Consider the following 26623-nt stretch of genomic DNA (forward strand, 5'->3'; position numbering starts at 1 on the left):
ACGTTATGAAATTCCTCTGAGATCAAATTGACCCTTAGCAACCTTTCGCATGTAAACAGCATTTCATAAGAGGGCTATCATACCCAAAGTCAAACCTCAATCAGATTTGAGTACCAACTACAATAAATCTGCAGCATATTGTATTTTTTGTGTTATTTGTTGATTTGTAATGTTGTTGATTGTAAAGCATTAGACAAGGCTGCATTGAGATGAAAAAAAATAATAACTTGAAAGTAAGATTTAAAATAGTAGTGTTTTAGGTCAGTTACTACAAGACTTAAAAGCTGAATTTCTCCGCTGACTTTCTCTGCGCTTACATAATCACCCTAAACTGAATCACTCAAGAGAATGGCTCGCAAAAAATCTCACAGAACCAGATTTCATAGGAGATGACAAGCTCTGAGAAAGCAGTGGAACAGGCTAATACGTCCCCAGGAACATATTAGGCAACACCACCGCTATTGTGAATCCGATGCTCAGTTAGCAGTGACAGGACTGGATTTTTTTTTTTTTCTCTGCACAAGAAAAAAAAAAAAAGAGACTCCGGCGAGAATTATCAGTGCATCAGTGTAAACTAAACGACCCCTCTGTGCTCAGGCAGGTGCATTCCTTTCAAATCACCGTTTCTGCGTTGGCAGCTACAACCAGGCTTCACTGAAAGACGTGAGACAAAGGAGTGCACTCAGCTTGTAAATCTGCCAGTTGCTCAAGCGTGCAAGACATACCTTGACTGTTAAAGCAGCAACATGGGTAATGCTACAGCAGGTGTGTTTGGCAAGAAAATATCAGTGAGTTCCTGCTGGTGGGGAGAGAAGAAAGTACACATGAAGGGTGAAGCAGGTTGCTTAAGGTTCAGCAGAGGTGATTTTCAACTCTGGAGGTTGGACGCCAAAATACACACGATTTAATTACATAGAGGGATAAATGCAAGTAAGCAACCTCATAGCATCAGCCATGGGAGTATATCTGCACACATCTATGCACCTGTGCTGCAAATCCACTGTATCTTTAGTGATCTTCTGGGAGACTAATTCATTTTTTATCTGTTTCACCGTAATCCACGAGGGACGGAGGCAGGGAAAGTGTGTTTCCACCAAGCAAATTGGACTTTATGTTAATTGAGAAGGTCAAGAGAAACAGGAGAGCTACACCTGGAATTTCTCATTTACGCCTCGTCTTCTCTTCAAACAGCTGGATTTACTGTAGGTTCTCGAGGCCGAGTGGCACCGTGAGTAAAGCTCCGCCAAATGTCGTCTGCTAGAAAAGGACTGTTATAATCTGCTAATTCCACAGCCTTGACTCTGCCAGACAGCGTGGTGCCAAATTGGAACCAGGAGAGGAATAAATAAATGAATAAAATACCGAGGATGGAGTGTAAAACAAATTTATGCCTAACCTAGACAACGATTAATGCAGAGAAAATGAGCGAGGAGCTTTGCCCACATTTGTCTCGCTGTGCAGGTTAATCAAGCGTGTTTGGGGGAAGCCTGGCATGTGACAGACTGCTGAGCGGAGGGCTTCTCATTGAAATGCAGTGTCCTTGCGATGGGATTCTGTCTCTCCCCGCTCCCCCAACACAAAAATAATAAAAAAAAAATTCAAATGCATTAGAGGAATTATCACTCCAATCAAAAATGTGTGGAAGCTCATTATTTGCTCTCTTTCATGGTTCCATCAAATCTTAAGCCCAGAGGTCAGCGGAGCACCAGAAGCTCCCTGACGGTGAATCCGTCTGAATTTGAAATGTGGACAAAGAGGGAGTGCAGAGAAATGTGCTTAAATGCTCAGCTTGAGCGCCAAAGAACAGCGTTTCCCCCCCTCGGGCACTATTTAAATGGAGCACACTTCTGACTTCATCTACCTACCAATCCTGCTGGATAGCACCGAGGAGGAAGCACCGCAGTATGCATGTTTGGATCAGTGGAGATCAGTGGTTGTCATGAGCAAATTATTCATACGTTCCTTTTGTCACAGCTGAATGGGATTTTGTGGTCATGAAAAGAAGGAATTACAGTGCTTGACAGCGTTAATAACCAGAGCTAGTGTGAACAGGGATAATCTCTTTAACTGGTATTATGAGGATGGGCACTGCCTCCCAGTGGCACTAAGATGCTGGTGCATATTGGGAATCTCCAAAACAGAAAAAGGGTCAGATTAGCAATTTAATAAAGGACTTCAAGCTTCATATTCTAATTTTAAACCATAATGCAATCCATAGCTGATTGTTTGTTTTATTTGAGCCATAATGGTGTAGAAAAATGTAGCATCACGTTGATCAACAAAGGAACCAGAAATATCTTATGTTCCTTTAGAAGGTGGCATGGTTCCACTTTACATTTTCTATTACACTTTCTTAAAGCTGAGAGACTCCAAGGAGACAGGTTAAAAACCAAATGGGCAGAAATGAAGCACTAGAGGCTGAGATATCTTAACTTTCCCATCATGCACCTCAAGACTTAAACGCTCCTTTGAGATTTAATACTTCAGGTCTCAACCCAAAGCCGAAATAACCATAATGACAAACTGTGTAGACCAAGTGAGCTTATGAAGCTGTCAAGTTTTCTGATATTTGTAAGACACATCGTCAAGGCAACAGCAACAAGCAGCGAAAAGTCAAGTTTGCAAGAAAAAAAATGTTTATTCCTTGTAAACCTCACAGAGCGAGAGCGCAGCCAAGGTCAGACCTGGGGGAAAACAGAACAGTGACTGTGGGCATAGAAAACAAAAAACAAACAAAAACACTTCTCTATACTTCCGACAATCAGTTGAACAAACAACTGACTAAACTGGAATTTTCACAACATTTTTTTCAAGAAGCCAATGACAGCAATCTGAGCAAAAAAAGAAAAAAAGAAAAAGAAAAAAAAAATTAAGCTTCTCCATATAAAGTAGGTGAAAACCACACGCACAACAATGACCATTTCAGATGATGGTGAAACCACATCAGACTCAAGCAATTTTCTCCCTGCAGGAAAAGAACATTAATACCAGAAACAGGAGTAAGGAAAACTGCTTCATAACAGCCACTTGCCTGACGTTGCAAATACTGTAACATTCATGAAAAGAAATTTGACTTTCTAGTCCCTTACTTTTAACTACAGTCTACTACAAACAGGTGACCACTTTCTCTACCTGCTTAACAGAAACTTCCATTAAGTGATATTCAGCCGGATATTTGACAAACATGTCAGCCAATGTATCTGCAGTACATTCTTGAACACATAACTAGAGAAACAGGCATTCCAGTCTTGGCACACAAACTGAAGTGGAAGATTAATTAAATTAAATTATCTGAACTGCAACATTAAAGCTGGCGTTTCCAAAGTGTCGTTTACATTGCACAGTCCATCTTTACGAGTTTCCCTTTCAAACAGCATGTTTTTCTACAGTGCAACTTTAAATGGGAATCAGAAAGAAAGGAGGGGGCAGCAGCTAAACCAAAGGATTTGGGGTTTAACAGCAGCAGAGATGAGCTTCTGTTAGGACATGTGACGGGGCTGTGGTGGTTACCATCATGTCAACATACTGACATATTACGTAAATAGAGTAAATTAAAATTCTTGGATTTGGTGTCGTCCAACGAATCTGGTAAATGTGATTTTGTATGAGAAGGGACAAGGCTGCCCTCGAATGCGCACGATGATCAGCTTCCCCACCAGCGGGGAAATCAGAAGGCAGTCCAAAAAAACAAATCCGTGTCCGAAGGGAACTTTGTCCCACTTGACTGGGCGGAGTCAAATTCTTATCCTTTCCAGCTTAGCCAGAAGCTTCACAACTAATTCGGAAGGTATGGGTGGTATCTCACTATCAAACTCACTCTATGTCCTCAACTCAAGGCACTGTGATCATGACAACTGTTGAAGGATTATGCAGAGCACCGAGAAGCTGTGCACTTAGATGCACAGACGTCTCTTGCTGCACTCTGTCAGCGCAAAGCTCTTTCAGAAAACACAACCAGCTATGGGTTTGGAGAAACCAAAACTGTTGTCACTAATGCGTTCGCAACTGCTTGGGTTCATTTCATTTTAAGGTCTCTGCTTACAGCGCACGTTCTTTTCCAGCTTGTTGCAACCAACACATGAATTTTAAAGTGAACAAATAGAACCACACCATACACTTTAAAGACTATTTACCACCACACCTCAAAGCAGTTGAGAGCAGGCTTAATTTGGTGTCTGATTGCAGATTCAAATAATAAATTAAACAGGGGTGAGTCTGTGCCATCTTTGCACTACATTCCTCTGGTTGTACAGATGTCGCCATACTATTTTGGGAGAATAACAATCTGTCAAAAAAAATCGGGACACAAGTCAGGCTGTATGATGAAGGAGAACTCTGTTTTCCAATTTTAGGAGCGAGTAATGAACCTAAAAAAAAAAAAATACAGCAGCTCCTTCCCAGGGTCAAGGAGCAGGTAAGTGGTTGCGGTGTTGAAGGGAAAGGGAGAGCAACACCCTTGAGATGAAGATACATACCCGATTCTGTGAGGTTTCACTAGACACTTAAGAGAAAACAAAAAAAAAAACTGGGGCTTCCTAGTTGACGTGGGATGTCCGTTTTAAATTTTTTTTTTTGTCTTTTGTTTTAACTACAACAAATACAGTCACACAATACAACATCCTTCTGACCTGGCAAGGAGAGAACAAAAAAAAAAACAAGTTCTCAGCCGCAAGGTGGTGGGCCTGCAGGAAAAAGTAAAAATGATGGGAGGATGGATGGAGGGGAAGGAGGGAGGGGCGGGACGAAGCGTTCACTTTTTGAGTGGCTGGTAAACGGAGGCGTTGGGGTCTAGGCCGGAGGAATTGGTGTCCATGAACTTTGAGGAGTAGTGGGGGGCCACGGGAGTCATGCTGCTGGTGTCGGCTGTGTAGGAGATGCTGGGCATGACGGCCATTACTTCGGCAATCTTCTGCTTCAGGTCTTTGATCTCCTGGTCCTTCTGCAGGATCTGACCTGAAAACAGATGTCAACATGTCAGTCCAAGATGACCCTGAGAACAGAACAAAGTCACACTGTATGAGGGGTGATCAGAAAGTTCGGATACTGTTCGGAGCACGTCATGATGACACACGTGTAGCATGTGTGAGCAGCAAGTGTCATGACACAAGAGGATGTGTGACGCTGCACTATCAATGGCAGGACCTGTTACAATTGTGGTAGTGAACACTGGTAGGTGCGCATTGGGGATTTCTCCATGGAGCTCAAACTGGACAAGAGAAGGAAAGGTAACATTCCGTGTCAGTGGGCAGACGAGATTATCCGGCTTTCATGTCAAGGATCATCCCTGGTCTAAGGCCAAGAGAAGAAACAGCAGTTTTCACAGAGGAGGAGAACAAATTTTCCAAAGCTGGACACTGGACATCGGGTCAGGAGAATGCTTCACCTTTCACTGTTGGATTCACAAAGCAGAGTTCTACTGTGACGTCCTGATGTGTTTGAGGAAGAAAGTTCAGCACAAATGACCTGAACTGTCACATGATGGATTGTGAGTGCTTTAATGCACCATGCAACCAATCACGTTACACAATCTGCCGCTCCCCACTCACCTTGCTAAATTTCGCTCGTTGTGACTGATTCCCTTTTCGCTAAATGAAACTCAAGTTCAAGTTCTGACACAGTTATGAGATTCAGTGCTCAGTGCAGATGGTGCTTGACATGTTTACATAACAGGACTTTGAGGGAGCTTAACAAGTGTTGGGAGCACTGTATCACTGTACAAGGTGAAGACAGGTATGGTGTTTAAATGAGGCATACAGGCAGAGAACTTTCTGATTACCCCTGTAAATATGGTGTCTGTGTGAGCGTTTTGTGTACCTTGTGCAATCTCCAGCTGTCTCTTGGCGTCTCCAAGTGCGGAGAAGAGGTCCAGTTTGATCCTGGTCTCTGCACTCAGGCTGTTCTCCAGGTGCTGGGTCTTGTCCTGCATTGCTGACAACGCTGACATCAGCACCTCTGTGTCTTTTTCATTTTCCTTATATTTATGAAGCTCCTGAAATATGGAGAAGAAACAGTTAGGGTCAGGTCAGGAGGCTTTATGACTGGTGGCTTTAGGATACCGCTGATTGAATGTTTTATGTTTTCCTGGGCAGACACTGCCTGCTGGTAGGACTATATAAACACTGTGTGAAATAAATAAAGACTGACATTTGCTTTCATGGAATTTTTTGCTAGGATCAAGTGGCAAAGAAGAAATGCAGTCGGACAGGGCAGAATGATGTGCTTTTTACAAAAAAAATATTCCAAAAGATTTCCGTAACAGATGTGAATGGAAAATGAAGTCTGAGAAATCTTTCAATGTAAATAAAAATGGAGCTCAGCAAGAGTGCTGTTAAGTAAATGAAGTGTGTCCACGTGTCACTGAAAGGCTTCTCTTGGTATTTGTATGTACAAATCTGTGCAGACGCCTGTTGCTGGCTGTTTGTTTGGCTTCCAGTGTGCTGTCTGACGTATGTGCACACAAAATGTAATGAGCACACAACCTGCTGTCATTACACAACTGAATAAACAAATAAATGCACACAGAACCTGGCATCACCACAGCACTGAACATTTTAGCCTTTTTTTTTTTTTTTTAACTACAGCTAAAGTCATTTTTAAAACAACAACAAAAAAAAAAAACGTACCTGCACTTTTAATTCAAGCTCTCGGATCTGGTCCTCCTTTAGTTTGATGTCCATTGATAATTTCTTACACTCAGTTTCTAATTCAGTGATCCGCCGCCGCAGCGTGTCTGTGCACTCCCCTCTGAGAGAAAAAAAAAAAAAGGATAGAGTATTTTAAAAAAAAAAAGAAAAAAAAAAGTGGTTGTGAATGCTTTTAAATGCCAACAATTGTTTTTTAGAAACTTAATTTTAAATTTCGGATGTGCACCTACCTGGATGCTGCTGCTAGTGCTACTGCTCTGGCTGCTGTGGCCTCCTCTAACTTCTTTCGCTTCTTTTCGTCTGCGAGCTGCTTCTCAGCAGTAGCTCGAGCATCCTGCTCTGCTTTCAGCCTCTTCTCCAGTTGGCCCACTGCCTGTTTGTCCTTTTGCTTTGCCTGCACAGCATTATGGAGCCTAGTGTATGAAGACACATTACAGAGCAGCACATTAGCAAAAAGCAAATATGAGAAGGTACGATACGTATTTCGTACCAATACTATGTTTCAACCACTGACTAGACTTTTATTTATTTATTTATTTATTTATTTAAACTCTGCACTGATAAAAATAACCTTTCAGCTAGATATTTAAGTTTCATAAACAGGTCATCATGTCATTCTAAAATGCAGGGTGCATGACAATAAACTAACTTAATATTTCCAATAATCCTGAATCAAAGCGATAACTAACCTAGCCTTACACACATTAGACACCAGCACCACTCACTTGTTCTGCAGCAGCTCATTCTCTTGGCGCAGTTGGCCCAGCTCAGTTCGTATGGAGCGCTCAGCGCTGCCCAGCGAGCCAATCTGGCTGCGTAGGTCCTGCTCCACCTGCCGGCTGGCCTGCAGGTCCGCCTTCAGCTTCTTAACATCCTGCTCCAATCTGTCCAGGGTAGAATGTGAACACACAAGACAAGTTACATGCTGCTCAGAGAGCACTAATCCTGGTTTTAAAGAAAATACCTCAGCATTAATACATATATATACTATGGATACATGATTCCAGTTGTTGTATCTTAATGGTCCGGCCATTGCAGCAAAGGCATATTCACATTCAGTTAGACAGACATGAATAAGATTAAGTCTTTTAAATGATTTAAATTCACAGCATAAGAAAGTGCAAGAAAACTTCAAATGTGTTATAGAAGATGGTGATAACTTTCATTCTATACTTGAAGCTCTGAAGCAGGAGCTGGTGGCAGATGGAAGCTTCATAAACATGACCATGTCCTCCTTATAGAACAGATTATTATTAGTCCTAGTGTCCCTTTCTGCATATTTTCTAAAAGACACAATCTAAACATCAAAGGGGACTTTGAAGCTAGAGATCTTGGTGTAAATTTGTGTAGTTTTGTTTATCATTATCTGAGACGGTTACCAAGAAAAAAAATGCATCAAATAGCTTTACTGCACAAAATAAACAACTTACAAATTCTTAGACTGAGAACACATCCAGGAAGGAGGCTCTAAAACAATGACAGATACTGGGCTTCATGCCTTGTTGCTCTGACATTTATTAACTGCTACTACCATATTTGCATCAATCCATCTTTTACACTTGAGACCTGACTCATAAATTCAGTACGTGTTCTTAAGTTGGCACTACACTATATTTCATGCTAAAGATTATAAAGACATCTTCGGCATTTTTAAAAACCCTAAGTCCAATTAAAACACACCATAAACAGGATTAAGTAATCACCTGTTTGCTTTTTGCAGTTTCTGTAAAGGCTGAACAATTTGGGGAAAATATCAAATTGCAATTTTTTTTTAACCGCAAGCTTCAGTTCAATAATCACTGAGCGATACATTTAAAACAAAGCTTTACTACATGAGACAGCATGAAAAGCATGACTGTTACACAAGGAGGTCAGCATGAATTTAAAACCATTGACACAACAGTTTAAACTCTGGCTCAGACCCGCTGCAGAGTGCATATCCTAAAATGCAGCCTTTGCAATTTGCTAATTGCACCGTTTCAAATCGTGATTTCATGTTGAACTCTACGGCTCTGCTCTTGATGTCTGTTATATCACAGTGGTCACAAACTGACCAGCAGAATAGTGGCTCAACTGGACATTTACAGATGGATCCCTTTTCAAGCACGATCAACTTCTGATCTATTGTTTGTTCCAGGTGCACCAGCTGTCAAAAGCTAACTAGTGCACTCTCGGGTTTAACAATGAATCCATCTCTAATCAAAATCACAATTTAAAACAATGCAATTTAAAAAATGTGTGCAATTTCAGATATATAGGGCGTGGCTAAAGCTGTAATACAATTTTCTTTAATTCAAAGAGGTTGAAACCTATAAGGATCTTGAGCCCTTTGATCAAGTGGTTGCACACTGTGGCTCAGCTGACATAAGCCCAGTCCTATTATTTAACAGCCACAAATTGAATTATCATGTCAATGTTTTCACAAATTCATGCCGTTCTCCTTGTCTGACAGTCACGCGTTTCATCCTATCATTCTTCCATCATATTTTAAATCTACAACACAATAAATATGCAACAGAAGCTCGACATTAAAAGAAAATATATTGCCAATTAAATCGCAGCTTTCAGGAAAATAGCTATTACACATGTTCCATGAATCGATCAGGCCTAGAGCACGCAATAAAAACGCTGAACGATTTAGCTTTTAAATGAAGCATAAAATCAACAAGTCATGAAATAAACCGTAGCCTGCCAGAGTCTTACTTCATGATGCGCCAGGATGTAGGAGCAAGCAATGCAAGACACCTCCTACCCCACTCAAAGAAAAAATACTTAGACCATGTTTTGAAAGTGCTACTTTTGGATGAGCTGTTTTGAGAGGTAGTTCAAATCCTCTTTAAACCTTCGTACCACATAAGATCCTCACAGACGATTTTCTTTTGACCAGAAATATTTGCAAAATACAATCGGTTTACAGTAATGCAGGTCATGTTTTTCAAACACAGAGTTGTTCAGTGCTAAGACAGTTGGAAAATAATAACTGAACACAGGTCTGCTCTAAATGTGCACAGCTGAGAAAAAAGGTCACCAGGACATCCCCAGTCTCAAGAGGAAGAAACATTAAAGTTTGAGACATTTGCACTAAAAGTCAAGGCCAGTTCATAAAATAGTTCATTGCATGATACATGACCATATATATTATCTGTGTTTCTTTTTTGAAATATAATACGGTAAAGCTTAATGAGTGCATGTCTTGATAAACCCATCTGTGTCTGCACATGTGCTTCTTACCTAACAAGTGCTTCTGGTTTGCTCAGCTGGTTGTTGGGGATACAGTTGTCTGTGGGATCCCTGTGGGAGCCACCTGATGTCCCTTTTCCCACTGCTAACTTGTGCTTCTTCTCGTTCTTCCCCGTGGAAGAAGAAGATGATGGTGCAGAGGAGGGTACGCTGCCGTTGGTGGCACTATGGCCACGGGGCGAGGAGTTGAGCGTCGCGGCATTGCTGCTAGCATTTTTGTAATTTTTGGAGGATGATGATGATGAGGAGGAACAGGAAGAATTGTTGTCCTCTTTAAGCAACAGGTTCTCTGTGCTGCCCAGCTCTGTGGTCAGTCTCTTGTTGTTCATATGGTTCTCCATATACTCCATCTCCTGGAGTTTAGAGTCCACTGATGATGGTAGGATGCTGTTGCTGTTGTGTTGCTTTTTAGCCTCCCCACCGCCCCTTCCCTCTTTCCCTTTTTCTCTATACTCTAGCTCCGGCAGTGGTGCCGATGTCTTTTTATTGGCTGGAGCGCCATTCTGTGACACTGGAGGTGTGTCCACTTCAGATATTCCTTTAGCTGCTGCTGCTGCTGCATGAATAAAGAGGAAAGGGAGAAAGATACAAATTAAATATTTGACAATATTTAGAGTTATTTCGTAGACATCAGGTAACCAATGTGAGCATGGACAGATGATTTACATTTAGTGTTACTTGTGTAAAATGGGGCTGCGGTTACAAACTGCACGAGGAACCACATAGTTGTGTTACATTCTCAGTTATTTTTGTCTTTTTCATGTTGGTTGGTGACTGGTGATTTGCTGAATTGTCCGTAGGTGCAAATGCGAGTGTGCTTGGTTGTGTGTCTCTCCACGAGGCCCTGTGATAGACTGGTGACCTGTCCAGGGTGTCTCCTGCCTTCACCCTGAGTCAGCTGGGATAGGCTCCAGCCAACAGAGGATAACGTGGTGTATAGACAATGAATGGATGGATGGAGGTTGGTTAATTACAAACCATTCAGCTCAGCAATGTTGACTGTTTTGCACCAATTTCTCCTAACCCTTCTTCCATATCTTTATCTAATCCCACCCACTGACTAGAGTCTCTTGTGATCATTGTGTGCATAGTGTGTTTATTTAAACTGTGAGGCAGGTGCAGCTGCAACCACAGACTTTGGATAGAATGGCAAAGCATATACTGCATATGTTGACCTAATGGTAACTTGTTTGCCTAAATAGTTGCATGATGAACCTACAGGAGCTGAATAAAAGCCTAGTTGTGATTAAGAAGATAATTCTGTTTTAATTTAATTGCCATCCATTAAATCACATTAGCAGGACCAAAACCTCTAGGAAACTGTATCCCCTGAGCACAAACCTAATAAAATCTAAATAAAGCTATGGATGATTATGACTATAACTCAAACAGGAAGTTAATTATACTCAATGGGGCCTTCATGAACCATAACAGTTACAATAGGTAACTGGTACAGGTACAAAAATAGCAACAGAATTCCACCATTGGAGCAGTGCCACAGGACCTTACAAGACCAAATCACCAAATCACTGACGGACTTTTTGAAATGTGTCAGTACAGACAAGTCAGTGAGGCAAAGACAGTGGACTTAAAGTATATTATTACAAGCCCACCTATAAGCAATTATTACATGTATGTGTATACAGTGTTCATGGGATTGAATCCTACCTTCTTCTGCTTCTCGCTCTTGCCTCTGAAGCATCTGTTGCTCTGGAGGCAGAGCCTGTTGTAGGAGCTGCATGTAAAACTCATTCTCTTTCTGCACCTCCTTCTGCTTCCGGAGGCGCATTTTATAGCTTACGTAGCTCTTGAAGCCAAAGCCCAGCGTGACCACCGGGTAGCCAATGCTAGAGACAGACAGACAGACACAAAATGTACACAGATAAGGTCACTTGTCATAGATCAAAATGACAAAGTACTGACTCAATCAAAGCCACACAGAGTCAAATTGACTAAATTAATAATGATTTAAATTCTTCATAATACTATGCATCCAAACAACATCGGGTAATACAGGGTAACAATGCTAAAAGCTCTTGGACTCTATAAATTAAAATTGCATATTTCTATTACTGTTATGCAGTACATGACCATACACTGTAGAAGTGCTTCTTAAAACCTCTTTCAGGATTTCTCATGAATGCCCAGACTGTTTGCTTGTTTGCCATCTCTTCATACTGACAGACCAATAGGCAGATGATCAGTTGTCACATAATTTCAGTGGTGGAAAACGCCTTCAAACATGACACAGTAGTTCTCACTTGTACACATACTCCTTTGAGCAAAATCAAGAAAATCAAGAGACCCACAGTGATTTAGCAATGAATGAAGCAGTGTGACCATTTGAATTTGTTCATATCATGCTGTTTTACTTCACATTCTCCCTCTGCACCAGGCTGACACATTCGCCAGGTGCTAAACCTACACAGCCGAAGCCTGTCTGTCGAAGACATGGATCGACTGGCTCAAGTTCAAACAGAACAGTGGCTCACCAGTGTGCAGCAAAAGGACGACACAAGTCCACGTGGAAGTTCTTCAGGTCTTTGAATCTGATGGCTGCCTCTATGTATACAAAGAGTATCCATAGAGACACCGTGGGTAGACACACCCCTCTCTCTGGAAAAAAAAAAAAAGACAGAGCAAAGTAGGACAAAGAGGTCAGACCTTGGCATCACACATACACTGTATGGATAAAAGTGTCACAAGGTGTATAAAATATTTTAAAATATGATTGCTATATGCCACGAGCATAGACAGCTAAACTTATAAAATAGAGTCGAATATCTGCTGCGTCAGACGCATTTGGGACGGAAGACGGATAAACATGGGTAAAACACCTTCTGGATGACACCACACCCAATTTGACTGTTCCAAATAAATAATAATTAAAAAGAAAAAATGTTTTTTGGAATACAGACATTGTCAGGAGATAATAGAGTTTCCCTTCCTGTTGTGAGAAAGTCCTCCCTGTGCTTGTGATCTTGAATGTTAATAAACACACTCCATAAATTTCACGTGAATTGTATGAATGGTCCAATGATCCTAAATAACACTTGACCTGTTGTAAAGGCTGAAACTCATCAGGTACTGTGAGATGTTCTTTGGTCAAACTGCATCAGCGCCTGACTAAAGGAAAGCCTTTCTGTACGCTCACATATGATCAGGGCAGAGAGATCATGCTTTTATAAAAACTTTCAACTTCTCTACACGCTGCAGGTTTCTACTGACACATCCTTATCCATGAACACACAGGGCGGTCATGTTATAGACACTAGCCATTGTCTCCTTGGCTGTAACAGACTCACACATTCACCACCAGGCTGTGGAGTGGTACGAGATATTAATACCCGTGTGACATCCTATGGTTCTCAATGTCACTGGTGAGTAAAGTTGGAGAGCTCAGAAAGCAACTGGGGACCACTCTGCTTCTCCCTCCCCCAACGGGCACTAGGATTTCAATCTGACACCTGGCCTTTGGTCAACACACGGGGATGCCGCTAAATCAGACTGACAGCTAATCCGCAGGGCGAAGCTCACTTACACTCACCAAGCAAAATTCTAAGAAAGAAGCCAACTATTTGTAAATAAGATAACACAATGTGCATGGGCATTACACAACACTTTTCACACCTGCTTTTCCATGAAGCACTGAGGGGAAGTTGTTCTAAGAATGAGCACCATCTTTGACTAAAAATGATGACTTGTCTTAATAGTCCATCACAAACATAAACAAGAAGTTTCCCTCTTTTGTTATGTTTGCACTATCAAAGAGAAATAGAGAGCCACGAGGTAGCTTTTATTTCTAACTTACAATATATATCAAATGTTTTCCATTTTCTCACTGCCTGTGTGTAGCATTTAAAGTTAGAAATATCAAGACACCTTAACACAGGATGGCCTTACCTGTGTGCCAAACATACTGCACCCACACATAGGTACTGGCAGCAAAGAATAGCCATTGCACTGGGATGAAGAGGAGGCAAATGATGTCCGAGGTAAACGCCACACACACAAAGAATACTGAGAAGGCCTGTTGGGGAGAGGAAAGGTGGTTATGATAAACTATGCAGGAAAGAGAGATGCACATTATTTGACCTTGTTGGTATTTCACACTCATGTCTAGCAAATGACAAGGTCAGCCCACTATGTATAAAAATGCAAACAGCTCCCTTAATAAGAAAAAAAACATGTCAAGAGTGCACAGGCACACAACTGGCTTGACACCACTTGACAGGAGGCTGGTTGCCATATATTAGCTGTATCCGTAGAAGTAACCTGGATTTGGGTAAATAAAGCCCACACTTCATTAATCTCATTAAGGGACAGATGAATATGACGTTTTTGGTTCTTGCATTCTCACCGCTCTGTGAGACACATATACACTAGCAAACACATTTCAACAAGAACAAGATGCCCAGCATTAATAACGGACTGAAGGCAAAATAAGAACTAAGACAAATTAACATTGACACAGATGTAGGTATCAAGCAGAGTGACGAGCTGCAAGCCTGATGAGATCTGTGGCTTGTATGTCAGATGAGTGCTCTGATCCTAAGAGGCAGCAAACAAGATTAAGGCAGACACAACATGTTGTTTTGTAAACTGTAGTAGGACTCAACTGAACTTTCAGCAAATTGACTGAAATTTGCATTTTTCCTCGCCTTTATTAGACAGGAGCAGAGACAGGAAATATTGGAGAGACAGCAGGGGAGTGACATGCAGTAACAGTCTGAGCAGCTAGGAATCAAACTGGAGGCTCACCGCCCCTGTATGTGCCCGAACCACCTGGCTATTGGGTCATCTGACATTGTCACTTTTGTCTTACAAATGCGAATAACAGACTATTTTTACATGCACATACATAGCACAGTACTACATCAAAAAGTTGTTTATTTTTTTGGTTAAGGCAATAAGACAGGTTTTGTTGTATCTTACTGCATACATGTATCTATTAGGGGTGCGACGGCTCACAGAACTCACAGTTCAGATTGTATTATGGCTTTGGATGCTGCTTTGTGTCTCGCCACTGCAGCTTTGCAGTAACTCTGCATTGAGCTTTAATGAATTATTCTTTGCCAAGGAAGGAGTATGTTTTAAGTGCCTTTTGTTTGTCAGTCTTAATTTTTAAACAGGATAACACGAAACCACCAGGCTGAATTTTATGAAAGTTGGTGAAGAGGTAGCACATGGCTGGCTAAATTTTTGTGTGAATCCAGATCACTTCCTGTAAAATTGAGAAGAAGAGCATTGGCCTTGGTGGAGGGCCGCACTCTCCGAGATCTTTTTTAGTTACTTTACTGTATATTGCGTCAGTAAAACTTTTGAACTAATCCATGGTTCACGTGTGCCGAACCATGAGGGTCCATACAAATCACAGATTAACTATGGTCCATTACATCACGAGTATCTATATTTTACAAATAATCTTTAATAGTTCAGTAGTGGAAAATGTTGTACATTATTTAGACTTTTTCCTTTCACTTTCATCTATAGTCTGGGTTTGGATTTAATCACTTGAATACACTGATGCAGAACTGTGTGCTGAGCTTTCTTTTCATTGCATCACACTGATGTTAAAGCCATACCCTGTCCTTATGATTCTTCTTCTTTCTGTTGCAGTTAAACATATGTACTTGGTCATCTAGCTTGGTTTATCCAACTTGCATTCATTTTTTCCCCCTCACCTAATGTTTAAAAAAAATACTTATACTGATGAACTTATTCCTCTTAATGGGAAAATCAAAACAGAAAAATAATCTGAGTACATAATTATAGCACATTGCTGTATTGATTAATCTAGTGCAACAAATCTGGGTATTTAAAAGACAAATGGTTTAAAAGATTTTGAATTATGATTCTCACATGAGCAGATATATATGCGTTTCTTCTAAAGCTTGTATGTAGTATATTTGTTTTTGTCTGTATTTCAAACCTGCCACCTGACAGGAGCTAGTCCACCAAACAACCTGCCTCACACACAAGTCAGCACAACATGTAGCTGAAATTTGGGAGGTGCATGCACCGTCACGTCTTTGACCAAATGGTAGCCCCAATTTCTCCTCTGCATCAGTTTTCAAAGACTATACATGCTTCTACGGAGAATCAGAATTCCATCTGAGACCTTGGTCTTTCATCACCTTCATAAAAGCATAAGAAATATTAGGCTGTAGCTACTCACCAGCCCCTGGTATCTAAAGGAGTCGTACACACTCCGGATGAAGAGCCAAAATGGCCAGAGGTACTCAAACCTGAACTCAAGTACAAAGTCTGCCAGTAGCACCAGTGCCCACACCACCAGGAACTTCAGGTACAAGAAGGTACTAAAAGAGAAGAAACATTTGATTAACCAGATTTTCAACACAAACTAACATCAAATTTTGAAAGTATTTTTTATATACTGGCACGTAAAAATTGTTCTAATGAGAATGGCTCTCATCTTTGCTCTATGCGCTAAATATATTGCATATATTTACTGTTAGCAATAGTGAGGGATGAATGAACTCTGAAAAAGGTCTGTATGTGCACGTGGATTTGGTACTACATAATGCGACTTTGAACATTTGGACATGACAACAACAGTGTCAAAGTACAGTATATTTATTTATTAAGGGTTGAGTTGTTGCAAGGTCTTACTGGTGCTATTCTGCAGTACAACTCATGTCTGTTTAATAAGATAGATATATTTGATCACAGTCGACTTTTTATGTGTTACAACACTGAGCCTCTGAAAGTGACTCAGTAGGGGTGTTCTTTGATCTCAAAGCATGAGTGATCTGTGATAGGGGGCACCTGTTCAATAATTCAAGCACTGCCCCACATCTCTAGACACTCATGCCACGTGTGTAAGTAGTGGCCTTTAACGTTTGGCTTATCTGATACATAGGAAGTCACACAGAGGTGCAACCTGTCAGGTGTGGCTAGGAAGAACAACCAAGCAGCTGCTAAGTTTCCCCAACTTTATACAACAACACGAGCCCCTTAGAAGACAGAGTAACTGGCTGCAGTTTTATTGACCGATGTTAACATAGCTTACAACAGTGTTGTATAAGTAAGGCTCATGTGATGATGTTGGCAGACAAAGCTGCTGTAGTGCTGACCTAAGTTACCTTTGCTAACAGGGAAGCAGCTAATTTTGACACGACCTGCAGATGACAACTGACGTGAATAAATTGTAGATAGTCGGGGTTGTTAAGCAATATTCAGAAATATACCACCATGCATTTCAAACAGTAACGTTGCTGTTAAAGATAAATTATGACATGATTCAAAACAGGCTGTTTTGGGGCCTAGCGCTACAGTTAGCTTCACAGCTAACGTTACCTGCTAGTGTACAACGAAAACATACAGCTAGCATACACTAAGCTACCCCTAGCAGCTAGCTCGGTTAACAGGCTATCTAGGACTGGCAGTTCATTGGTATCAATGGTAACGTTAGGAAGTTGTACGTTCTGCAGCTATGAAGCCGCAAGCATCGCCATTCAGTGCCCCCAATTACTGCCGTGAGGAGGACCCCTCCGTCAGGCTCCATATAAGTTACCTGCCGTATATACCCTCGGTGATTCGGTTCCGTTTTAACGGCCGTCGGAGTTTGCTGCAGTCCGCATTGCGCCGCTTCATCCTCCTCCCCTTGGCTTTGGCCTTCGAGTCACCACTGTAATCTTATCCAGTTTTCTTGTGTATACGGACAAAGATAATAAATAAAGTGCCTGTGGTAAATGTCGCTGTTATTATTTTTCCCCACTGGAAACAAAGAAATAAATAAAAGACTCTATTCGGGAACCTCCTCTTTTTCTGTTAGCGCAGGCTCAATAAGCCCAAACCGCGCTGTATTTTACGTACGTCCAGTTGTCAGACGGCTGGATCATCCAATCAGCCTGTCCGCCGGGGCCCCTCTCTCTGACTGACACACAGGGGAGCCAATGAGATCACACCGTGGCCACTCGCTCGCGTCTGCTCCACCAATTACAACGGGGGAGAGCGAGGAGGCGAGGGCCGCTGTGTGTGGAACGTCTCGCAGCTCAGCCAATCAAATGTTTGTGGACAAATCGGGCATCGCAGATTGACCAATCCGCTGGCCGCGGAGGCGGGATTTGTTCTTTGAGGTTTTTGCCTTTGGTTTGTTATGAGCAGAAAATATGCAGTCTTTGGGACAAGATTCTCTTTGTGTCTGATACAAAAACACCCATTCTAACATACGGGGGTTATTTATATCAGGGCCTTTGTGAGAGGTTCATTGACAGAGTTGCCCCAAGGCGCTGAATGCCATCTATGTTTTGTTACCAGGTTAAAATGCGTGCACGGTGTGTGCACGCGCGTGCGTTTTTTAAAATAAAAGTGAGTGCTGCAGTTATGATATGATGAGCTTTATCAGGGCGTTTTTTATTTTTTATTTTTTACCGGATTGTCTGTAAGGCTAATAATACTGCATTTTGTTCTTTGTCTTGGAAATAGGCCATAAAGAGAGGCTTTTCTAATAATGACTTTCTTCTAACATGCAAATATGCACAAAATAGACATTTTCATGACCCAAATCCTCTTGTAAAAATGCATTACAACATTGTTGTTTTCTCAAGCGTCTAAATCAACAATCACTCACGACAGACGTTTTCATGCCCAGCAGCTGATAAAAGCCAAAAGCTCTGCTTGGGGTTGCGCCCATTTTCAAAGCGTCCGCGCAACTTCTGCGCGTCTTTTGGAAGAGAAGGACGCATGAAACATCTCCAATGGCTCCCAAGTACGCACCAAGTCTGCGCTCCCGTTTGGCACCTTTGCTGCTTTTTCTGCAGGCAGGGTTTATCACCATATATGCCTTTTTCGTTGAAGTCGACAGCAGTGTAAAAGTGAATGAAAAAACCTTCAGCAACTTCTATCCAGGTGAGTTTTTATGAGTCTGGAAGGGAGAGGAGGCTGAGACACTGGGGGCTGAAAAGTTGGCACTTGATGTTCAATTTTAAAAGCTTGTTTCTAAAAATATATACATTTTTAAGCTTCATAAATATGCTTCAAAGGCAAATATAAACACAGTAGAATCCAAGAGTATGGGGAGGAGCTGCAGTTTTTACTGTTGGGCATTGATAAGCTTATTGTTGCTGGTGTTGACTTGATGCAATACAGCATGGCGGTCAACTGATGCTGTTTTGTACTGCTTTGTATTTGACAGTTTTTCCTAACCTAGAGCTTATCTTCCTTTACAGAGTTCCAGGATGTGAATGTGATGGTGATTCTAGGTTTTGGCTTCTTGTGCACTTTTCTGGTGCGGTATGGTTTCAGCGGCTCTGGGTTCAACCTCCTAGTGGCTGTCATGGCTACTCAATGGGCAATCACACTGAATGGCATTGAGTCCTGGTACTACACAGGGAAGATCAGGATAAATTTGAGAAGGTAGGATGTCACATTGTCATTTCAGTGACAAATCAAACTGTGTATAGCCTATAAGAAAAGCATATCACTTAATTAACAGAAATGTTTTCTCCGCTTTGACTAGTCCTCAAAATATGTGAAACCTAGTGTATGCTTTCATTATCCTATTTTTACTGATTGTAATGTTTGATGTAGCCTGGTAGTGGCTGAGATGTGCACAGCCTCTGTTCTCATTTCAATTGGAGCCGTGCTGGGGAAGACCAACCCAGTCCAACTCATCATTATTGCCCTGCTGGAGGTGTCAGGGTTCGTCTTGAATGAGTGGGTCCTCCAGACTCTCCTAAAGGTAAGCAACTGTTTGTGTGTTTCACCTTTACATCAAATATTAGGGCCAAGCATATCCTCACCATACGCTACACAGCACATGCTGTGCAAAGTTTTCCTGCTTTTGTTTGTAATTTGCTGATGGTAATGTTGACTGTCTGCAGGTCCGACCTCTGAACGGCATCATGCTGCTTCACATCTTTGGTTCCTTCTTTGGGCTCGTGCTTTCATGGATCCTTTATCGGAAAGGCTCAGAGCTGCGATTTGAAAAAGAAAAATTTGACAGGAAAACAGGATTGTTCTCCATGTTGGGTGAATAGTAGGCTTTGCTTTTCTGATGTTACTTCTAGTTTGGGTTTGTAGAGATTTAGCAAATGGGTTATCTACTGGATCAAGTGGATATTTAATTTCATACCCTGCTTTAGCACACATCCACCTTGGAAAAGCAAAACCCTTCTGCATCTGAAAATAAATTCTTCTATCTGTTGTCTCTGTTCTCCAGGGACTGTGTTTCTCTGGATGTTTTGGCCCACTTTTAACTCGATCCTTGTGGATGATCGTACTCCTGGGAGGAAGCTGGGGGCCGTGTGCAGCACCTACCTGGCCCTGGCTGTTAGTGCTGTGACAGCAGCTGCTGTGTCTCTGCTCTCACATCCTAAGGGAAAACTCAACCTGGTAGGATTGAACACTTGATAAGTGAACACAATATTGTGCTACTTTGTCTACAAAGTCATGATAAGCTGCACTAAAAAGACTGGTGTCTTTCTTGGGCCATGACAACCACCCACAAATCAAGGAATTAATCATCTAGTAATCATGCTTGACATTAGCGAGGTCTGATTTATGTCTTCTCTCCTGGATCAGATTCAGATGCAGTCGTGCATGCTTGCAGGTGGTGTTGCTGTCGGGGTTTCCATGTCAGCAGTTCATCAGCCATGGGAAGCCATGACAATTGGATTCACTGCTGCCATTATATCAACCATTGGATTCCAGTATCTTAAGGTTCCTATCCCTGCATAGACAGTTACCTCTTGGTTAATACTTTCTACATCTAAACCCCTGATAACTTCTTGTTTTCCAGATCCACATGCTACTTGCATTTCAGTGCCATGACACCTGTGCTACTCTGAGCACACATGGACTCCCTGGTCTACTGGGATGGCTATCACATCTTCTCCTGCAGATCAAAGACAGCGATGATCACGCGACGTAAGCATGCATCCATCATGTGACCGGCACTGCAGCACGCATAAAGTGCAACACAGTGTGTAATTTGTTCTTCATCGTTTAGGGCTATCTGGTTTGCTGTATTTCACATTTGTACTCTCCTCATCACCATCACCATTAGTTTGTCCGTGGGAATTGTGACAGGTATGTATTTGCTTTCGTAAGTTTTTTTTTGTTTTTACTCTGAGCAGCCTGGCATGATCCTGAAATTAGAGGTTTTGATTAAAAGTGGCGTCAGTAGTTTTGTTGACAGCAGTAGCTAACACGTATCAGGTTTACAGCCCCCCTCACTCTCACTGCGCGCTTTCCCCTGTTCAAATGCGTCCTGTGCATGTTCGCACTTGTGCGCAGAACACATTTGAATAGTGCTGTGGGGATCTATCCACGCCCCTTTATTTACTATTTACAGAACCAGGGCAGCGTGCAAACACCAAATTTCTTTTTCAGCGCACACAGAACCTACAGTTAGCAGACTGAATCTGACAAAAAAAAAGATGTGAGGCTGAAAATGCACACTCCACCTTTATGGCCTGCTTTGCATTTTCCTGTTGCAGAAAGTAATGTGTGATATATGCACAAATAACCTCATTCTACGGTGTGCAACAATTTGCAGGATGAGAGCTTCAGGTGCATATTAATACTGTTTTATAAGCCCATTTCTTACATCATTGTTTAAAGGACTGCTACTCAAGTGGAGCTTCTGGAGACCCCCACAAAACAACAAATGCTTTGATGATCAAGCATTCTGGGAGGTATGCAAGCAATAACTCCAAGAAGAAAAAGATTAATCTGAAAATATTTTTGACAGTAAACAAAAATGGTTATAGTGGTGCTGAATTATATGTGCTGTGTTGCACTTTAAATACCAAATGTGTTTTCTTGTATTGCAGTTTCCCAATCTTGCTGTGCGCAAGTAAGAAGATGGAGAGAAAAAAAAGAAAAGAGATTAAATCCTGGAAGCATTTTGGTTTTTATTTATATCACTGTATATAATTTTATACAATTATTCTTACGTTTTATGAGAAGTAGTTATCAGATGTTTTTTGGCGTCAGTTGTTAAAGTAAAGGCTTAACTGTAGAAAGAAGAATGTCACGCTCATTGACTGCTCAGTATGTTTAATGTTGCCATGGCTGTCAGAAACTGACCTGATAGTTTGGGTGTTACACAAGCAAAATGGATAGGTGTCCCAGTTCAATACAAATCTCCAGGACGGCAACAACGCCCTACAGTTGTGAAATCGTTGTTGGCTTCGGGTCAGCAGTGTGAGAAATGAAACAATAAATCTGAATTACTGCAAAGGTTCTGAGCTGATATAGTGTTATTTCAGGAAAAATACAAACAACCCATATGGTTACATTCATTAAACATGTATGTTTACACCATTATGAAACATTGCTCTCAGGTATATGTTGTACCATAACAATTTATGGAGTTTTCACTTAACAGACAGTTCAAATTGAAGGATGTCATAGAAGTAAGTCTACCTAAAGGAAATGTGGACAGTTCAGGGTAGCGAAGCTCCCAAAATACACACTTTGTTATACACAAGTTGTAAACCATTTCAACAACATGGCTACACAATCTGAGTGCAAAGAGGCCCATTTTAAGATGTGCCACATTTGAAAATATTCAGACTTTCGAGAAATCTATGAAAATTTGTGCTTAGTTATGGTCCAGCTATTATACAGCAAACTATATAAATTAAACATGTTAATTTGAAAGCTAAAAAAAGTTTATATATAAAGAATATAACCACCGAAGCATACTGTCTCATACAGTAAAGAAAGCAGAGTGTGTGACCGTGGACAACAACACACACAGTCCATTACTGCCAAAGATCCTCTGTACGTCCAAACTTAAAGACCAAACCCCTGAAATTAGAACAAAGTGAGGATAATATGAGCACAATATTTTCATCTGATGAATGCAATAAAAGAAAGACGTCACTGAGGAAGACTAAACTTACCCGAAGAAAATGAATGCATTTTGGAAGAAAATGGCAATACCAGGGTAGACAGGCTTGTTCGCTGCAAAAGACATAGCAGGTTTACAGAGGTCACAAAATTATGTAGCATGTATTCTTGTGCAAATCTGGACTGTGCAACTTTTTTTTTCTCTTAATACAGTAACATATTTATTGACAGTTACTGCATAAAACTGATCAAAACACACTTGTGAGTTTCTAAGAACTGTACAATGCCTCTCAGGAGCACACCCCAGAACTGACTGCAAAACAGGGAGTACAACTTGCAATGTGCTAAGCAGATAAACAGGACTTACCAGGCACTACGAATCCTCCAAACAGGATCCACATGGAGGCAATGAGTGAGCCAAAAGCCAGCATGAAGCCAATGAAGAGCCACACTCGAGCGCCTGCAAGAACAGATAAGAAAGGGCGGGTTACTGGGCGACGCGACACAGTGCTTCTTTATTGGTTTGAGTTTTACTGCACGTACAATATATTCCAGTGGTGATACAATAAATTATTAGGAAATTAGGTTACAGGAAGTAGAAGTTCAAAAATCTTTTGCTGAGTGTAAAAATGCCAAGAATGAAACAGAGAAAATCCAGTTTTTTTGGGAGGGGGGGATATGTCAATATTAGAGGAGTTCATAATACTCTGTGATACACACCTGTCTGTCCCATGCAGCCTTCACTGTAGCTGTCTCCTCTCACCTGTCCATTTGAAACCGCATTTATCCTAAATGGGTCAAATGAGAGAACACACAAACAAATCAAAACCGGCCAGGTAAGTTACTTTTATCTGATCGCTCATTTAAACAATGAAATAAAAGTCTAAGCGATATGCAGGTCTCAAACCCCAAATCTGATGACAGTGGAAATAGAAATACATCAGACAGATACCAACACAAGGTCCACTTGTTTCTGAAGCTTTCAGCAACATGTGCAAGTCCTGCTCAGCAGCTGGAGTTGCTCAGTTGTCATGGAGACAGTTTTGTTGTTGTCACATGACTAACATGAACATTCCTGTCACATGTAAACAGATGTTGGTGAATGCTAGACCAACACTGGTTACAATACCAACTGAGAAAAGGCCAAAGTCATGGAGGATGGCTGAGGACACTCACATCCAACACCAGAGACGGGGGTAACAACCCCGCCTTCCAAACACAACCACCAGTTATCACATGACTGAAAGTCTACACTTCAGTCACGTGACATCTTTTCCATGACAATGAAGAACTCCATGTGCAGAGGAAGGCCTCGAGATCTTTAGACACACCAAATAATGGGCCTTGTGTGCCCATCTTTCAACGCTTTGACAACATCTATTATTCTTACAATGTGATTGTGGTTTGATTTGTGATCTAATTTGTTAAAGAACTTCAGTCAGTATTCACTGTGTATACATGTAAAAGATTTGATGAAGCATTATCACATGAGGCATCATCAAAAGCATGACTGCTGCACAAGGAGGTGGCATGAATTTGCAAAACCACTCACACAACAGCTTAGACCTTGGGTCAAATATGCTGCATAACAAATTGCACCCTTTTAAAAATGTGATTTTGTTTTGAAATCAAATCATACAGAGAGTCTGAAAAGTCCTTCTTACATGAGGAATGCCACCGTAGCTATGACTCCACATGTGTGATAGGCATGGTGAAAATCTCCCTCTAGAGGATATTTCACTGCTGCATCGATGATGATCCACCAACCAGTGAAGAACTGAAATGACAAGATCCAGTTAGATCATTCACAAGCAGGAATCAACAGTTCTCCTTAGACTACCCATTTAAAACAAGAGTAAATACTGATCAGAAACACAGATCCTTTGAGTAGGCTAACTGTACACTCAGAGTAGCTTTTATTAGCCAGTACTCTAACATACCAGTGGGTCAACAACATGTTACTGTTGTAGCTGCTGCTGGTTTGAACTACTGTATATGCAGTTTGATACACCTGAACAGTAGACAAATCTGAGTGGCCATAAGATGATCAATAAGAAAAGACTGTAGAAAAAACAGAATTATGACTTACAAATCTGTTTTAATTTTTTTTTCTTTAACATTTAATTTCCAGTGAGAAATTGGATCATTTGAACATTTCCAGAAATTAAACCATGTGATCAGTTTAGAGGGAAAAACTAAAACTGTTCAGTTTGAAATGTGACCCTAACTAGAGACCGCTTATTGCTAGACATTAAAAGTCAAAAACACTCAGAGTAGCGTTAAACCTTGGGCCAAATAATCTGCACAACAAATGACAACCTTTTCTACGAGTTAAAGTTGTAATATTCAGTTGTTTCAAAAAAAAAAAAGTGATATCTCTTGTGTAAATAGAAATATTGCATAATGCTGTTTTTCAGTGTTATAAATGTAAATGATTTGTTGATTTGCTGTAGAGCAGAATATACTTTATTTATCCCAGACCTGGGAAATTATTGTAAACAGCAGTTTCCAAAAACATAGAAAGAAAGCACAAGAAAACAACAATAATTAAGTAATATGCATCCCTGGTGTCCAAACACACAACGTCCACAGTCGCCCAGTCCACAGACCACATAAAGGCGGAAGGAGGGGGAAGGAGCAATGAACGATGAAAGACTAAAGACACCAGAAATAAAAACCAAAGACGGAAGGTGTGAAGCTGACACACGAAACAATGAACGAGGGAACAGGCCACAGCAGCATCAGCCGAGGGGGGATGTAAACTGTAATCACCAGGATGTGCGAAAACTTCCACGGAAGGGAAAAAGGTTGGTTTGCGGCCGTTTTACCTTCCGAGGAAGTTTTCATATTGTTATCATATTGTTATTGTTTTGTTTTCCTCTTGTTTTCTTTTATCTCTCGTGCTATTTTGGTGAGGGTAGCTTAAAATGATAAGCACTTAGGATAGGCATATATAAGCATTTTGCTTCCGCCTATACCTTTTCAGTCACTATCTTGTTGGCACTGTATGAATTGTTCTGATTTTTTTGTATTGTAAGATGACTGAATAAAGTCACAATTCAAATTCAGAAAGTCTTCATCTTAAAAATACCTAAATCTGTCAAATAAATGTTAGTGTACTGAAAGTAGAAGCAAGTACACCTGCTTAAGTACTTCAGCAAATTTACTTTCCAGCCCTGTCTAAACCCACATCACTTGAACGACTACCACCACAAGTGTTTGTCTTAGTTTAATAACCTCTTCCTCTTATGACATGTGTTGTGGATGAGTAAACAGACTAGAGGTTATCTAGCGACAGGCCAAAATAAGGAAATCAATGGAAATACCAGAACTCCAGCAGCTACAGATGCGATGGTGTTTCTTCTCTCGCCCCAGTCCACATTACACTCACAGTCTCCGCACCGGATTCCGTCCAGAAATCCTGACATGACTCTGGGGGGGGGAAAGGGCGTTAAATCCACAAACAAACAACATTAAAACTTCACGGAAATACTTAGATATGTCAGCACAACACAAGGTGGGATAAGATATACTTTTAAATAAAGAACAGCTGAAGTGAATTTCCTCTAAAAGCGACGTCCGAAACCAGAAAATCAGTGTATAGTTTAGTGCGCAGTCGCTGTACAGTAAGAATGATGCTCAGCCCCCTGGCTCATGTACACTAAGCTCCAACAATACCGAAACTCTACATTTACACAGTAAAACGGCAACTCTGAAAGGTCGACTCGACAACAAGGAAGTCGCCGTGTCCAGCTAGAAGTTGCACAAACTGACAGTGTATTTACACCGAAGATTAAACGCCTCCGTCGTCGGATTCTTTTGTTCATGGCTTTGGCACTAGCAAACATTTCCTTGAAGGTTTCTTCTTGCTACGAAGTCGCCGAAAACAATGTCGGAACTCAAACGACAACCTC

At 41.1% G+C, this 26623-nt stretch overlaps 3 protein-coding genes across 4 annotated transcripts; 1 reads left to right on the forward strand and 2 right to left on the reverse strand.

Annotated features, from left to right (window-relative positions):
* Positions 1 to 2618: 2618 nt before the first annotated feature.
* On the reverse strand, positions 2619 to 17651 carry maco1b (macoilin 1b). 2 transcript variants are annotated; one of them, XM_008299066.1, is made up of 11 exons: positions 17422 to 17651; positions 16063 to 16204; positions 13788 to 13914; positions 12377 to 12500; positions 11553 to 11731; positions 9876 to 10437; positions 7370 to 7528; positions 6875 to 7057; positions 6624 to 6744; positions 5815 to 5989; positions 2619 to 4953 (listed from the first exon to the last, which is right to left on the reverse strand). In XM_008299066.1, exons 1-11 carry the CDS (start codon positions 17499 to 17501, stop codon positions 4751 to 4753), a joined length of 2055 nt encoding a protein of 684 aa, XP_008297288.1. In that variant the 5' UTR covers positions 17502 to 17651; the 3' UTR covers positions 2619 to 4750. The 2 variants fall into 2 exon arrangements, with proteins under 2 accessions (XP_008297288.1, XP_008297287.1); XM_008299065.1 differs by having other exon boundaries at positions 9876 to 10440.
* Positions 17652 to 18595: 944 nt separating this feature from the next.
* rhd (Rh blood group, D antigen) lies at positions 18596 to 22188 on the forward strand. Its single transcript, XM_008299068.1, has 10 exons — positions 18596 to 18758; positions 19079 to 19265; positions 19440 to 19590; positions 19733 to 19880; positions 20071 to 20243; positions 20433 to 20570; positions 20650 to 20777; positions 20860 to 20939; positions 21474 to 21547; positions 21686 to 22188. Exons 1-10 carry the CDS (start codon positions 18608 to 18610, stop codon positions 21710 to 21712), a joined length of 1257 nt encoding a protein of 418 aa, XP_008297290.1. The 5' UTR covers positions 18596 to 18607; the 3' UTR covers positions 21713 to 22188.
* Positions 22189 to 22522: 334 nt separating this feature from the next.
* On the reverse strand, positions 22523 to 26445 carry tmem50a (transmembrane protein 50A). Its single transcript, XM_008299067.1, has 6 exons — positions 26036 to 26445; positions 24374 to 24486; positions 23430 to 23497; positions 23077 to 23169; positions 22763 to 22823; positions 22523 to 22667 (listed from the first exon to the last, which is right to left on the reverse strand). The coding sequence occupies exons 1-6, from the start codon at positions 26135 to 26137 to the stop codon at positions 22622 to 22624; spliced, it is 483 nt and encodes a 160-aa protein (XP_008297289.1). The 5' UTR covers positions 26138 to 26445; the 3' UTR covers positions 22523 to 22621.
* Between the last annotated feature and the right edge of the window lie 178 nt (positions 26446 to 26623).

Source organism: Stegastes partitus, unplaced genomic scaffold (genome assembly GCF_000690725.1).
Source record: "Stegastes partitus isolate 25-593 unplaced genomic scaffold, Stegastes_partitus-1.0.2 Scaffold1377, whole genome shotgun sequence".
NCBI lineage: Eukaryota > Metazoa > Chordata > Actinopteri > Pomacentridae > Stegastes > Stegastes partitus.